Here is a 16,887-nt window from a genome sequence, read left to right on the forward strand (position 1 = left end):
CAGAACTAACCCACAGCCACGTGAGTTAGCTGAGTTGCTCTGCAAGGAAACCCCCAGCCTCAGTCAAGCCTGTAGATAACTAAAGTCTCAGCCAACATCTAACTGAATCTCATGAAGGACCCTGAGCCAGAACCATCAAACCAAGCCCCTCACAAGTTCCATAGTCACTAAAATCATGAGAAAATAAACCACTGTTATTTTGAGTGACTAAATATTGGGGCGGTTTGTTATACATTAGAGAACTAATATAGGAGCAAACAAAACCAGATAAATGCTCTGCCTTTATGGAACTTACATTCTTGTAGCAGGAGACAGTAATAAGCAAAGTAAATAAATATATGGGATGCTCTATGGTGATAATGGGATGGTGTGGAAAGGGGGGCAGGGATGTAGGAGGATGGTGGAAGTGGTGGAAGCCCTCACTGAAAAAAAAAATGACATTTGAGAGAAGACTTGAAAAAGGTAAAGGAGGAGCTTTGCAGATATTTAGGGGGAGAGGGCTCCAGACAGAAGGGTTGAGAAGTAAGAGCATATCCTGCATTATCACAGAAAAGTAAGAAAGCAGTGAGGACAAAGGGCGAGGGGGCCACACAGGGCTTTCTTTGCAGGGCATCATAAGTACTTTGGCTCTTATTCTGAGTGATGTGGGGAACACTGGAGGTTTTGAGCTGAGGAATGATATGATCTGATTACCATCCTAGCAGGATTCCTCTGGCTGCTGGGTTGAGCAAGGGAAGCTGTTATGAGTAATTCAAATGAGAGAAAGACAAGTGGTTGAGTTAAATCAGAATGCAATAATTCCTGGTTGTTCATTTTCTTCTTTATACTTTTCTAAATTTTTCAAACTTCTACAAGGACTCTTCATTTTTCTAATCAAAAGGAAATAAATGTTTGTGAAATACCTTATAGTCCTCGGTATTTTCTGTCATATTTGTCGTAATATAGATGCTCACTTAATTCTTACTAGGGTTTCTGTACAACAGAGATGCTATAAAACAACAGAAAAAAAGGAGTCAAAATCTGTCCACTTTAGTCTGTGTAGAATCCGAGTAAAACAATTTCAACTGAAAAATGAAATCGCTGTTGAGCTATAGACAACTTGAGTATTTACATTGTCAACTAAACTTGATAACAAAGCATCCTTTCATATTGGAATTTGGAGTGTCAAATGGTAATTTAACAGCTCACTGTCTTCCTTGAAGTTACCAAGCTTCTGAGTTTTAAACATTCACCTGCCAAATATTTCCCAATTCCTGTAATTCTTAACCACTACTTGCATTTTAACCCAGAATCACAAAAAAAAAAAAATGTGAAAGGACTTCATGTAACTCTCTGAATATTTTTATTGCCTTTGTGATATGGATTTGACTATTCTTTACCTTCAAACATTTCACACGCAACCCCTCCTTTGTGACTCTAATTAGTTCAGGTTCACGATGTCTAGGCATTTGGCCAGATTACTCTGGATAAAATTTGCTTAATTAAATTAAAAACATATGTGTCACACACCTATCACTTCCAAGGAATAGCACTACAGGAAGATAGAAGTGTTCTAACTATAAAATAAGTAAGTACTAGGGATGTAATGTACAACCTAATTAATATAATTAACACTGCTATACATTATATATGAGAATTGTTAAGGGAGTAATTCTTTTTTTTGTATTTTTTATTAGGGTATAGTTGCTTTACAGTGTTGAATCTATTTCTGCTATAGAGTAATCCACCCATATATATACATTCTTTTTCTCCTATTTTCTTCCATTATGGTCTGTCCCAAGAGACTGGACACAGTTCCCTGTGCTGTAAAGTAAAACCTCACTGCCTATCCATTCTAAATGTAATACTTGGCATCTACCAATCCAAAACTCCCCATCCATCCCACTTCTCCCCCCCCTTTGTATAGATGTGGTACATATATACAATGGAATACTACTCAGCCATAAAAAAGAACAAAATGACATTTGCAGCAACATGGATGCAACTAGAGATTCTCATACTAAGTGAAGTAAGTCAGAAAGAGAAAGACAAATACTATGTGATATCACTTATATGTGGAATCTAAAATATGGCACAAATGAACCTATCTACAAAACAAAAACAGACTTACAGGCAAAGGGAGTAATTCTTGAGTTCTCATCATGAAAAAAACTCCATTTCCTTTTATTTTGTATCCATATGAAATGATGGATGTTCATTAAATTTATTATGTTAATCATTTCACGATGTATGTAAGTAAAGTCATTTTGCTATACTCCTTAAACTTACATAATGCTATAATAGAAAATATATCTAGATAAACTTGAGGGGGAAAAGAAATCACGGTAGCTAAATGTAACACTTTATACTGAATTGGATTCTTTTACTATAAAATATAGTATAAGGATAGTTGATAGAGTTTGAATGATGACTGTGAGTCAGAAGGAATCAGTGTTTATGTCTCGATTTTTGATAGCTTTATTGTTATGTGGGAGAAGACCCTTGTTTGTAGGAAATACACACTAAAGTATTTGGGATGAGGGTACCATTTGTCAGAAACTTACTGTCAAATGGTTGAGAAAAACAAAAATGTATTATTTTTGTAATTTTTCTGGTAAGTTTGAAACTATTTCAAAATCAAGAATGTATACATGTATGTATAACTGGGTCATCATGCTGTACAGCAGAAAATTGACAGAACACTGTAAACCAGCTGCAATGGAAAAAAATAAAAATCATTATACATTTAAAAAAAATCAAAATTGGAGTTCCTGTCGTGGCGCAGTGGTTAATGAATCCTACTAGGAACCATGAGATTGCAGGTTCGATCCCTGCCCTTGCTCAGTGGGTTAACGATCAAGTGCTGCCGTGAGCTGTGGTGTAGGTCACAGACGCGGCTCGGATCCCACGTTGCTGAGGCTCTGGCGTAGGCCTGCAGCTACAGCTCCGATTAGACCCCTAGCCTGGGAACCTCCATATGCCGCGGAAGCCACCCAAAAAATTGCAAAAAGACAAAAAAATAAATAAAAATAAAAATAAAATTAAAAAAATCAAAATAAAATAAACCTTGCCTGGTTATCAAGGCCCTTCATTAGCTCATCTTACCAGCCTCATTTTCAACAGTATCTTCACACCCAGACTTCTCTATTCATACAGGTCTACTTCCACTCCTACAAGGACAGCAAGTCCATTTCTGGGTTTACAGCTTGCTTATGCTTTATTCCTACAAGGCCTTTTCAGACTTTTTCCCCTAAAACCAACACTCTGTATTCTCCATTAGCTCAGGTTGGAAAACCTTCAGAAAAGGACTAATTTTATTAGCTCAACCAGGACCATTTAATGGGAGAAGAGTGGTTCCCCAGAAAGGGATGCTGAGCAGATAATGAATGTTCTCTGAATGGCCATCTACATGGGAAAGGGAGGCACAGAGAAATGAACACACTGTTGGTTGTTGACAGAAGTAAAAAAAAAAAATTCATGCCTCCTCACTCATATCTCATACAATGTCACTGCTCTTGCCTGTACAACCATGTTATTTCCTAGTGTGTATTTCTATCTCACCTATTCAAGATTAAAGCTAGGTCCATAAGTTTTCATAGACACTATAATGTCATTCCATTGCAACTATTTGTCTTCTGCATATATATCAACAACTTCACATTCACGGAATCATAATACATGCTTTATTTGCTTCAGTATTTGTGGATAACTCTAGCCTTGTGAAAGAATCTAATGCTTTTCGGTCGCTTTGGTGTTGTTTTGGTCCTGCCCCTACTCATTAGGGGCATTTTATACCAGAACTTTAAGGTGTTTTTAAAAATCACTCTTTAGGAAAAAATACAAAATTTTAATAAAAATACACTGAAAAGTAATTATTCCTCATTCCTTAATGTATTCCCTAACTTTTTGTGATTGATATAAATAAAATGATTTACTGTAAAAGTGGCTCATCGGTCTACAAGCAGGCGACTGACTTGGCGGGAAGAGGACTTAACCGAGGGCTAGACCACATGGATTTTGGTTTGGCTTTGTCAGTTACTAGCTGTGTGGATACCCGAAAATGGCTTAGACGCTGAGCCTTAGTATTCTCACTTGCAAAAGGAGAGTGGTATTCTGGCCTTATTTTGATACTATGAGCAAAACTCAAGCACGTTACAAAAGTGATATAAAAATGTCAGGAGTTCCAGTTGTGGCTCAGGGGGCTAAGAACCTGACATAGTCTCCAGGAGGATGGGGGTTCCATCCCTGGCCTTGATCATTGGGTTAAGGATCCCGCAGTTGCCACAAGCTGCAGAGTAGATCGCAGATGCACCTCAGACTGGAGCTGTAGCTCTGATTTGACCCCTAGCCTGGGAACTTCCATATGCCGCGGGTGCGGCCTTAAAAGACCAAATATATATATATATATACATCTTTTTAAAGCAAGAAAACTTCAGTGAGAAAAGTATTTCAACTTTTTGCTCTTTACAGACTCTCCATTTGGAGATTGTAGCTCTAGATCCCAATCAATCCCTGGGCGCCACCCAGAGGTGCGCAGCGCCACCTCCTGGGAGGGTGGGCAGAACCAGCTAGCAGTAAACCACTGAGGACAGACTACCAGGGTTATGGTCTTATAGTCTCCGTGGGTCGGACGACTCAGACACCCTGGGTGGTTTCTATTTACCCACTCGGAGAATTCGACGCTTGGTTCCAGCCGAGTAGAGGTCCTCAGCTCAGCACAAGGCAAGTGATGTTAATGGGTCAGGACTTCCCATGGCGGGTGGAACTCGTTCTACCCGCGAGGCTTTGGGACATTCAAGAGAGAATGCTCCGCGGCAGGGTTGGCTCTGTGGGCAGGACTACGTAAGGCGGGTGGGAACCAGCTGGTGGGCGGAACCACGCCTACTGCGGGGTTTCGCTCCAAGCTTACCGGGTGGCGTGGCTTTGCTCCGGGTATGGGCTGAGCTCGGAGAGTTGTACTCCGGTCGGTGGGTGGGGCTAGGTCGGTGGGTGGGGCTAGGTCGGTGGGTGGGGCTAGGTCGGCGGGTGGGGCTTATCTCCGCGTAAGGATGATCTCAGGGACCCGGATTCCGCTCGGTGGGCGGGGCGTTACCCGGTGGGCGGAACTACGACCACTGTGAGGACTTTTGACTGGCTCCCTCCCCCGGAACTTCCAGGATGCGGGCGCAGGCAGTTGGCGTCACTTGGAGCTTGAGCAGCCGCACGAGGCTTTTGGAAGTCTGGTGAGAGTTTAATAAAGAAATTTTCCAGCGGGCTGGCAGGAGGTTTCCGGGTGTTAGGACAGGATTGGCTTGGCTGCTGTGATTTGGTCGCTTGGTTCTGTCGCTGGATGGCTCAGGCAGCCCTTCTGGGCCAGGCCTGCAAGCCCAGACCTGAATCCCTGTGCCTGCTGGGCCTTCGGCCCATGGCAGGGTACTAGTTTTTGGTTGTCTGGTTGTTTTCTCTCTTTTTTTTTTTGTCTTAGCGCTTCACCTGCAGCATATGGAAGTTCCCAGGCTAGGCGCTGAAACTGAAGCTGCAACTGCTGGCCTACACCACAATAGGGGATCCGAGCTACACCTGCAACCTACACCACAGCTCAAGGCAAGACTGGATCCTTAACCCACGGAGCAGGGCCAGGGATTGAACTCGTGTCCTCATGGATAGTAGTCGGGTGGGTTGTGGCTGAGCCACACGGGGTTTTTCTCTTGTCATCACTTTCTAAGTGGTTGTCAGAGAAAATCTCAAATCTCACCAAATAGGCTATCACCTTCTCCAGGAAATTTCCTCCAGTCACCAACTCTACTAGATCTTTCCCTCTTGTGATCCTACTTGTATTCTGCTGGTAACAGCACCTTCCATTATGTTTCTTGTGTTTGTGTATATTTCACATGTAGTAAGTATTATCAGTTCTGACCACACTTGGCTAGTAGTATTAAAGAATACTAGGTGAGTGGTTGGATCTTGGATACTTATCGGAAGGATTTTGGATTATTTAATTCGGGGATGATTTATTATGTGTATTTTATGCTTCTTTAATGATCATGTGTTTTCTACTCAGTTCACTTTTTTTTTTTTTTAATTAGAATGCTGTTGGGGTTCAATAGCACTACTGGGGTTGCTGTCTCTGTTAAATAGTTTCCTGAGGCTGACCATTGAAGGAGAGTATACATTTCAGTCAATAGAGAGGATGTGAGCAAAAGAAAGAAAGGGAGAACATGCAAAGTGTCTTCAAAGAATAATTAGTGCACTAGGCCAGGTGGATATAGAGAAAGAGCAGGGGATACCTTTGACAGATTTATGCTAGAGCCGGACAAAGCATATTGCTTCTTGTGGGTTGGAAGAACCATTGGAGGATTTTATTTTATTTTATTTTATTTTTTGGCCTCCCAGAGGCATATGGAGTTCCCAGGCCAGGAATCAGATCCGAGTCGCAGTTGCCACCTAAGCTGCAGCTGCCACAACACCAAATCCTTAATTCTCTATGCTGGATTGGGGATAGAACCTTCATCCCCGGGCTTGGTTCAGATCTGATCTCAAGAAGCCTCAGATCCCATTGTGCAACAGTGGGAACTCCCTTTGGAGGATTGTAATACTGGGATGGTTCATTTCCTACCACCATGCAATATAGACTTAAATGCATATGGCTTAAGCCAGGAGTTAACAATCTTTCTGAAAAGGAGCAAAAAGTAAATATTTCAGGCTCTGCAGTCCACAGTTGTAGCAGGAAAGCTGCCCCTACAATATGTAATCCAATAGACATAGCTGTGTTCTAATAAAACTTCATTTACTAAAGTGGGTACCTGACCTGATTTGGTCCATGGGTATAGTTTGTCCCAAGACATAGTCTAACCAAATAGACCTAGGGACTAAAGCAGTAACCCAGCCCTGAACGAGGCAGTACTAAATCATATTTTTGTATTGCATTTTCATTTGTATATGAGAGGCTGTGTCACATTGTGAGAGCCCTCGATCTAGTCTGCCTAGATTTGAATCTTGGCATTCCTTGATTACTAACAGTGTAACAATGGCCAAATTAATTTTTCTTTGTATCAGTTTTTTTTTTTTTTAATGTAAAATGAAGGTAAAGCAGTACCTCCTACAAAGTGGTGTTGTTAGGAGTAAACTAGTTAAAGCACATAAAATGTTAGGATAGTGCTTGTGTATGTAGTAAAATCTAAATAAATCTTTTTTTTGTCTTTTTTTTTTTTTTTTTTTTTTTTTTAGCTATTTCTTGGGCCACTCCCGCAGCATATGGAGGTTCCCAGGCTAGGGGTCGAATCGGAGCTGTAGCTGCCGGCCTACGCCAGAGCCACAGCAACGTGGGATCCAAGCCGCGTCTGCAACCTACACCACAGCTCACGGCAACGCCGGATCGTTATGCCACTGAGCAAGGGCAGGGATCGCACCCGCAACCTCATGGTTCCTAGTCGGATTCGTTAACCACTGCGCCACGACGGAAACTCCAATAAATCTTAACTATTGAAATTATTTAAATTGTTCTTTTCATGCATTGTTAAGAACAGTTTTGAGATGTTTCTGAGGTAGAATTTAAAGGCTTAGTTGTGTGTTTAGCTACAGGACAAAGAGAATATCTAAAGTTTTGAGAGTTCCCATCGTGGCTCAGTGGAAATGAACCTGACTAGCAGCCATGAGGACACAGGTTCGATCCCTGGCCCCCTCAGTGGTTTAAGGATCTGGTATTGCCATGAACTGTGGTGTAAGTTGCATTTGCGCCTAGGATATGATGGTGCTGTGGCTGTGGCGTAGGCCAGTGGCTATAGCTCTGATTTGATCCCCAGCCTGGGAACTTCCATATGCTGCAGGTGTGGCCCTAAAAAGACAAAAAATAAATTTTGAACGCATAAGCCTTTCACATAAATGTGGTATGGAAATCATGAAAGTAATTTAAAGGAATGGGTCGGAAGTGCAATATTTAGGATTGATTTTTGAGGAGGTACACACGGGAGCAAAAACGGTGCAAGTAAAAAGGAATGAAAGAAACAGGAGTCAGCCCTAGAGTATGAAAGGAACCAGAGTGGAGTAGCAGTATGTAGGCTGGCAGAAGGATGGGTGGTGATGGTTAGCATGGTCAGATGCTGCGAGGGCTGACAAAAAAACTGTTAAGTGTTGATAATATTAATTAATGAGGAGTTCCTGTTGTGGCACAACAGGATTGGTGGCATCTCTGGAACGAAGATTCAATCCCTGGCCAGCATAGCGGGTTAAGGATCTGGCGTTCCCACAGCTTTGGCATAGGTTGAAATTGTGGTTCAGATCTGATATCCAGGAACTCCATATGCCATGGGGCAGCCAAAAAAGAAAAAAAAAATTATTAATTAATCCCACCAGCAGAAATTAATGCAGAACCTCTTATGGATCAGATACTGAAGATTCAGAAAAGAATTAGGTACGCACCCTGCACTCAAATGGAAAAATCTAGTAGGGGCAAAACACATGGAGATAATTTTAATGCAAGAAGCAATTTTAAAAATAATTAGGAGTAAGATGGAATTTCTTAGATTTAATTGGTACTTTTACTTCAGAAACTCAAATCGAGTACAGTTCATAAATATGGGTAACTTAATTGAGCTCTTTTTCTTTTCTTTCCTAGACAATGGCCAAAAACAAACTAAGAGGGCAGAAATCCAGGAATGTATTCCACATAGCCAACCAAAAAAGTTTTAAGGTTAAAAATAAAGCAAAACCAGTTACCACTAATCTTAAGAAGGTGAGTATCATTTAAGCACTCTGACTTTCTTGTTTACAGGTAAAGCATAATTATAAAGCTACTGAAATCCTGAATGCTAATATTTAAAACAGGTTCTTAGCCTTTCCTACAAAGGCAAGATGATTTTAAACATTTATGTAGAAGAAAAAAAAAAGAAGAAAAATAACCTCCCTTTCTTGATCTGAATGTTCTCAAAGAAAATAGCATTTTAATGGCAGATGTGTGAGGGTCCAAGTAACAGTTTTAACAGCTTTCTCAGAGCATAGAAATCATAAAAAAAAAGTGGTATGGAAAAGTTATCTCTGAACTCAAATTTATTTAAGAAGCTCTTAACAGAGCCAAGACACGGAATATCCGTCAGCATCCATTCTTTTTCTCCTCAATAATTCTTATGTCTCTAACAATGTCTAGAACTCAAAAACCTGTAAGTATCTTATAAATAGAAGAAAAAATAATTTGTTTGTTAAAATGCAAGATTTGATAAGAAAAGAGTTGCTTTATCTTCTTTATTTCAAAATATTTGGGAAATGGGAAATTCCTTCATCAAGTAGAGTCTTCAAGAAAATGATTTCAAGCTGAAGTAGTAAGGACTTAGTAATTATCATAATAGTACATGGAAATGTAGTTTTTAACCTTGAATATTCATGAACTGGCTGAATTAAGCTTTTTGGTTGAGCAGTTTCATGACTTTGGAAATAAAGCTGGATTATATGATGGGAGTTTGGGGGTGACAATTTTAGATAGAATTGTCTTCAAGGTTGACACTGAAGCCAAAACCTGAGTGATAAGGAACAAGTGATGCAATCCGCTGGGAAGTGCTCTTCTAGGCTGTGAGAATAGCGAGTGCAAAGGCTGCAAGCTGGGGAAGAGCTTGCTATATTTGAGGAAGATTATTTTGTTTAGATAGGAAGTCCTAGAACCTTTATGGATGCTAATGTAAAAGATCTGTGGGTAGGCAGCCTGGTTGGCGAAAGTATCAAATAATTTTCTTAGCAAGTAGCCCAACTCTCTAGGGGGAGGTTGTAAGATTGTCAGGCACGATAAATGGTAAATTGAAGTTGGGGGACATGAATTTGGAGTAAAGCCAGTCAGCCAGTTATGATTTAATACAGCTTCAGTTTTAAGCTCAGAAAAGGCTGATAGTTGATTTCCACCAAGTGCTAAGCAAGTTTGATCCATGGAAAAAAAGAAGGAAAGTTAGGAAGATGTAAAGATGTCATTGATGAGTGTCCTGGAATCTGTGCAGGTTAAAGGTAAAGGGGAGGATATGAACGTGTGAAAAGTAATGAACTTGGGGGGGAAGGATTCAGTGAGATTTAAGAATTGTTAATAGAATATTTTCTCAGGCTAGTCTCCCAAAGCAACAGAAATAAGAGCAAAAATAAACCAGTGGGACCTAATCAAACTGGCAAGCTTTTGCACAGCAAAGGAAACCAAAAAGAAAACAAAAAGACAATTTACAGAATGGGAGAAAATAGTTTCAGATGATGCAACTGACAAGGGCTTCATCTCTAGAATTTACAAGCAACATATACAACTCAACAGCAAAAACACCAACAACCCAGTTGAAAAATGGGCAAAAGACCTGAATAGACATTTTTCCAAGGAAGATGTGCAGATGGCCAACAAGCACATGAAAAAATGCTCAACATCGCTGATTATTAGAGAAATGCAAAGCAAAACTATCACGAGATACCACCTCACACCAATCAGAATGGGCATCATTAATAAATCCACAAATAACAAATGCTGGAGGGGATGTGGAGAAAAGGGAACCCTCCTGCTCTGTTGGTGGGGATCTAAGCTGGTACAACCAATATGGAGAACAGTATGGAGATACCTTAGAAATCTATACATAGAACTACCATAAGACCCAGCAATCCCACCCTTGGGCATATATCCAGACACATGCCCTTGGAGTTCCTGTCATGGCTCAGTGGTTAACAAATCAGACTAGGAACCATGAGGTTGCACGTTCGATCCCTGGCGTTGCTCAGTGGGTTAAGGATCCGGCATTGCCGTGAGCTGTGGTATAGGTCGCAGACGCAGCTTGGATCCTGCATTGCTGTGGCTGTGTGGCTGGCGACTACAGCTCCCTTTGGACCCCTAGCCTGGGAACCTCCATAAGCCTCAGGTGCGGCCCTAAAAAGATCTAAATAAATAAATAAATAAATAAATAAATAAATAAATAAAAAAGACACATGCCCTTAACACCATACACAAAAATAAACTCAGAATGGATTAAAGACCTAGATATAAGACCAGATACTATAAAACTCTTAGAGGAAAACATAGGCCACTTTCCAACATAAAACAACAGCAACATCTTTTCAGATCCACCTCTTAGAGTGATGTCAGTAAAAACAAAAACAAATGGGAGTTAATCAAACTTAAAAGTTTCTGCACGACAAAGGAAACCCTAAACAAAATGAAAAGACAACCCACAGAATGAGAGAAAATATTTGCAAATGAATCAACTGACAAGGAATTAATCTCCAAAATTTAGAAATACCTCCTACTGCTCAATACCAAAAAAACAAACAACCCCATCAAAAAATGGGCAGAAGATCTACACAGACAATTGTCCAAAGAAGACGTACAGATGGCCAAAAAACACATGAAAAGATGTTCAACATCATTCATTATTAGAAAAATGCAAATCAAAACCACTGTGAGGTACCACCTTACACCAGCCAGAATGGCCATCATCCAAAAGTCTACTAACAATAAAGGCTGGAGAGGGTGTGGAGAAAAAGGAACCCTAGTACACTGTTGGTGGGATTGTAAATTGGTGCAACCACTGTGGAAAACAGTATGGAGATTCCTCAGAAAACTAAAAATAGAACTACCATTTGATCCAGCAATTCGACTCCTGGGCATCCATCCAGAGAAAACCATGACTCGAAAAGACACATATACTCTGATGTTCATTGCATCTCTATTTTCAATAGCCAAGACATGGAAACAACCTAAATGTCCATCTACAGAGGAGTGGATCAAGAAGATGTGGTACATATACACAATGGAATATTACTCAGCCATTAAAGGGAACAAGATACCAGCATTCTTAGCAACATGGATGGACCTAGAAATTATCATGCTAAGTGAAGTCAGTCAGACAATGAGACACCAACATCAAATGCTATCACTGACATGTGGAGTCTCATAAAAGGACACAATGAACTTCTTTGCAGAACAGATACTGACTCACAGACTTTGAAAAACTTATGGTTTTCAAAGGAGACAGTTGGGGTTGGGATGTGCTGGGGTTGTGGGATGGAAATAGTATAAAACTGAATTGTGTTGATCATTGTACAACTATAAATGTAATAAATTCATTGAGTAATAAAAAGATACATGCACCCGCATATTCATTTCAGCTCTATTCACAATAGCCAAGACAGGGAAACATCCCAAATGTCCATCGACAGATGATTGGATTAGGAAGATGTGGTACATATACATGATGGAATACTACTCAGCCATAAAAAAAGAATGAAATAAGGCCATTTGCAGCAACATGGATGGAACTAGAGACTCTCATCCTGAGTAAAGTAAGTCAGAAAGAGACAGACAAATACCGTATGATATCACTTATATCTGGAATCTAATATACGGCACAAATGAGCCTTTCCACAGAAAAGGAAACCATGGATTTGGAGAATAGACTTGTGGTTGCCAAAGGGGAAGGGGAGGGAGTGGGGTGGTTGGGAAGCTTGGGGTTAATAGATGCAAACTATTGCCTTTGGAATGGATTAGCAATGAGATCCTGCTGTGTAAGCACTGGGAACTATGTCCAGTCACTTATGATGGAACATGATAATGTGTGAAAATAGAATGTGTACATGTATGTGTAACTGTGTCACCATGCTGTACAGTAGAAAAAAAAATTGTATTGGGGAAATAACTATTAAAAAAATTAGAATAATTACAAAAAAAAAGAATTGTTAATAAACTAAGTGAACTAGAAGGACAGGAGGTGGTAATGACTTGGCCTAAGGTAATGCATGTGAGTGATGGCATGGTATGTAGTATAAAAGATCCCTGGAGGAGCAGACCTGAAGAGATGAAGAGGCAATAGGATTAGGTTTTTGTTGAAGCCATGAAACAGTGATGCCAGGCATGAGAGGGGTCAGTTAGCCAGAGTTGGAGATCTTTTATGAAGATCTTTCTTTCTTCAAGTAATCATGGTGTTGGTAGGTAACAGTAGTGAGGGAAGGAGCGTCAGAAAGTCCTGATACATAAGGTATAAAGGAGCTGAGCTTTGAAGGAAAAATGATTGGGGAGCAGCAGTAAAGAACAAAAATACCGGAGTTCCCTTCATGCCTCAGCGGTTAAGGAACCCGACTAGGATCCATGAGGATGTGGGTTCGATCCCTGGCCTCGCCCAGTAGGTTAAGAATCTGGTATTGCTATGAGCTGTGGTGTAGGTTGAAGACACGACTCGGATCTGGCATTGCTGTGGCTGTGATGTAGGTTGGCGGCTGCAGTTCCAATTTGACCCCTAGCGTGGGAACCTCCATATGCTGCAGGTGTGGTCCTAAAAAGCAAAAAAAAGAAAAAGAAAAGAAAAAAGAAAGACTAAGAATACCACCCCCAGAGTTCCTGCCATGGCTCAGGGGAAACAAATCTTATTAGCATCCATGAGGATTCAGGTTCGATCCCTGGCCTTGCTCAGTGGGTCAAGGATCCAGTGTTGCCATGAGCTGTGGTGTAGGTCACAAACATGACTCAGATCCTGCATTGCTGTGGTGTAGGCCAGCTCAGATTTGACCCCTAGCCTGGAACCTGCATATGCCTCGGGAGCGGCCCTAAAAAGACAAAAAAAAAAAAAAATACCAACCCCACCATTTAGATCTGAGCAAGGAGGGCTGCAGGGGGCATTGTCTTCAGTTGACTGCCATCAAGGAAGGATTCAGAGACCGTTGAAAGTACACCTATAAAAATTTTGCACAGGTATATGGTTATATGGAATGATTGGCCAATGGGGACCTGCTGTATAGCATAAAGAACTCTACCCAATGTTCTGTGCTAATCTATGTGGGAAAAGAATCTGAGAGAGAATGATGTATATAAATATATAACTGAATCACTTTGTTGTACAACAGAAATTATCACAACCTCATAAATCAACTATACCTTAATAAAACTTTAAAAAATAAAAAATAAAGACTACAAGAATTTTAGTGTGAATTGTCTCTACAAATTGGAAGAGTTGATAAGAGTTTTTAGATTTGGGGGGTTAGCAAGATTAAAGTAATTTTGCATATATTTTATCCTTAACAGAAGATCATGCATTAATGCTCTTTTTTTTTTTTTTTTTAAGATAAACATTGTGAATGAAGAAAAAGTTAACAGACTGAATAAAGCTTTTCTGGATATACAAAAGGAACTTGCACATTTCTCAAAAGGCCTTTCCCTTGAACCTCTGCAGAAACAGCTGGTGAGTAGAAATCATTTCCTTTTGTTATGGCTAATAAATTAAACGTCAAATTTTCAAAGCCTGAATGTTGAATATAATTTTTAGTACTTAGCTCTGTAGTATGCATAGCATATTCAGACTCTAAAACATTGAGTCTAAATATGAGAACTTATTGTTCTACTTCCAAAAATATGACTGGAAGAAATCAAATAGGATAATAGATTATATGTCATTCTTGTTTGCTACTGTTATCTAAATTTTTAAATACAAATTTTCTCTCTCCAGAGTCCTCAGCAGTGTCCTGAGAAAGAACCAGTTAATGTTGATGAAGCTACAAGATTAATGGCTCAGTTGTAATACACTGGCGATGCATCAAATTCCCCCAAAAGACCAATAAATTAAATGTTTTATACAATTTTATTTTAAAAAATCTTGTTAATGTACAGGCATTGGCACATTTTAAAAACAAACTACATAAGCAGATCTTTCCTATAACCTAGGAAAGTGGAATGTCAGAAGTCAACAAAATGTGATAAACTTAAAGTGCTAAAACAGAAGGCACTTCACAAAATCTGTTCACTGAAACAGTTAATATCTCCTAGTTTACACCCTTCACTTTATAAGTGGCAGTGAATGTCTGTTTGTTTGAATTGGAGGAGACACAGAATAGGGACAGTCTCGTGGCAGTAAAACTCTAAGACAAATGTGATGAGCCCTTGGGCAACATTTTTGTTTTTGATAACCTTAACTTTCCTCTGGTATGAGGGGAAAACAAGGATTCAGAACTGGAAGAAAAGTTGAAACTCCAGAATGTAACTACTTGAGGGAAGGGGGTTAGTGGATATGAAGTCACTTTTCCCCTGAAGCAATCAGAGCCCTTTGTTTTTATGAAGTTTTGTGAAGTATAAAAGAAAGTATTAGGGGAAGAACAGTTCAGAATCAGTGAACTAAAAGTTGTTACATTCATTATTTTAAATACTTAGGTTATTAAGAAGTCTAAAATGTTACACAGTTAGAGGTAGATAACAGTCCCAAGTTTCCATGGAATCTAATAATTTAGTATCTGGACATCAAACAGATCACAAACTCCTTCATTATCATCTAAATTAAAGTTGTAGTCATCCGCTGGGGTCGGAGAAAGCCGTAAGAGCGGAAACACTGCAAGCAAAAGAGAAATTCAGTGTTAAAAATGGTTTCTACATAAAGATAATGATGTCTAACATAAAATAGGATCAAATCAATCCAAATTATGTTTCTCACATTATACAGAAATTTTTAAAAAATATACAATAGGATATATATAATGATCAAATTAATGACTTGTGTTTTGTGTATATTTTAAAAAATTCTTGTTTAAAGACATTTCATGCATGGTTTATTGGTGTTTGAGAATTAGAGGTTAAAATTTTTATTGGTTGAACTTGTCACTAAAATTCATGATTCAGAAACTGCTCAAAGCATTTTCTCTAATCTGCTAAATAAACTATCACTTGGAAAACAGAAAGGAACTAGACATAGATTAATAAATATGCAGAAATTATCTGCTTTTACAGAAGTTTGATCAATCTCTTGGTTACTGTACCATTTGCTAATTTAACAGCTGCCATTTCCAAGGTCTCGGCTGTACATGTTTGTTGGAATCAGGACTCTGAATCCAAGAACTTATAGAAAGGTGAGGCCCAAAGAGTAATTGTTAAAGTAACTACAGTACTGTAGCTAATTGATCTTTAAGAATTCTTTCAGATTAGATGATGACATGGCTCACGTCAGTAATAATGACTTCACATTAGTGCTTGAAATTAGCTGAGGTAGGAGTATTTTTTCCAATGGGCTGTTGACTTAGATATGTTGTTTTAGTCTTGAATTCTTCATGCATAAAAAAGGCTAGTGTGCCAACAGTTTGGAAGTTTATTCAGTAAAGGTGATAAGTACCTCCTTATGAATTCTTTTTCCTCAAAATGCAGGCAAAGAAAATTTCTGAAGGATGCTTACTATAAAGTTTTAAGGGAGAATTTTCATGAGTCATCTTAGTACATTATGCAGCTAAAATATATAGGTTCTTCATTTTTTTTTAAGTCATGTGTCACTCATAAATTCTAGTAAAGCATTACTGATGTTTAAAGTAGTTATTAAAATTTTAACTACTTACCATCAGAAGACATTAATTCATCAATGATATCTCCACTAATAGATCCCGCTGGAAACAGAAGTGTGATAGTGTTGTTACATTTCTGTTTATATATTTTAACAGAGAAGAGGCAGTTATATTTAAACAGCCTATATTTAAGCACAGTATATATTAAATACAGTTATGTTTAAACATCAGCAGCTTGGTTAACAGTACAAAATTAAAGTAGAACTCTATGGAAACATAGCATTTTCATGATACCTACTCTGTACTTGGCATTACTTTTAAACTTCTGAACTCAAGATGCAGACCAAAAGACTCATCATTGTTCTTCCAAACCTGGCTCCTCAGTGTTGTAGTCAATGGTTACTGAAATCACCCAACCTTAAAACGTGAATATTAACTTCATCTTCAGATCTTACATGTCAGATATGACTTGTGATATTGCCTAAACAATATTTCTCAAATCTGTTCCTTATTTCTTTTTCCAATCCCATTGTCATCACCCTATTTTAGCCTCAGTGTGCTCTCACAGTTGCATAACTGCAAACATCTAATCTTCTGTCTCCATTGCCTCTGATCTCTTCTCCCCAGGCTAAGAGATTCTCCTTCCTATCATGTTACCTCTGTGCTCACCAAAGTACAATC

The 16,887-nt window shown here is 39.2% G+C and overlaps 2 protein-coding genes across 2 annotated transcripts in view; one reads left to right on the forward strand and one right to left on the reverse strand.

Moving 5' to 3' along the window:
- Positions 1-5,087: 5,087 nt before the first annotated feature.
- RBIS (ribosomal biogenesis factor) lies at positions 5,088-14,531 on the forward strand. The gene is made up of 4 exons (XM_047783665.1): positions 5,088-5,201; positions 8,573-8,689; positions 14,016-14,132; positions 14,397-14,531. The coding sequence occupies exons 2-4, from the start codon at positions 8,576-8,578 to the stop codon at positions 14,466-14,468; spliced, it is 303 nt and encodes a 100-aa protein (XP_047639621.1). The 5' UTR covers positions 5,088-5,201; positions 8,573-8,575; the 3' UTR covers positions 14,469-14,531.
- Positions 14,510-16,887, reverse strand: part of E2F5 (E2F transcription factor 5) — a 36,781-nt gene continuing 34,403 nt past the window's right edge. Inside the window, exons 7-8 of the mRNA XM_047783664.1 lie at positions 16,261-16,308; positions 14,510-15,269 (exon numbers count right to left, since the gene is read on the reverse strand). Coding sequence (XP_047639620.1) covers positions 15,160-15,269; positions 16,261-16,308 — 158 coding nt within the window. The 3' untranslated portion in view covers positions 14,510-15,159. The remainder of the gene's footprint in view (positions 15,270-16,260; positions 16,309-16,887) is intronic.

Source organism: Phacochoerus africanus, chromosome 6 (genome assembly GCF_016906955.1).
Source record: "Phacochoerus africanus isolate WHEZ1 chromosome 6, ROS_Pafr_v1, whole genome shotgun sequence".
Lineage (NCBI taxonomy): Eukaryota > Metazoa > Chordata > Mammalia > Artiodactyla > Suidae > Phacochoerus > Phacochoerus africanus.

Bases quoted from the DNA above. Each gene is read 5' to 3' on its own strand.
- RBIS (XM_047783665.1), top strand. From the start codon at position 8,576: ATGGCCAAAAACAAACTAAGAGGGCAGAAATCCAGGAATGTATTCCAC. The intron at 8,690-14,015 runs GTGAGTATCATT...TTTTTTTTTAAG, and splicing joins TTACCACTAATCTTAAGAAG to ATAAACATTGTGAATGAAGA. The intron at 14,133-14,396 runs GTGAGTAGAAAT...TTCTCTCTCCAG, and splicing joins AACCTCTGCAGAAACAGCTG to AGTCCTCAGCAGTGTCCTGA.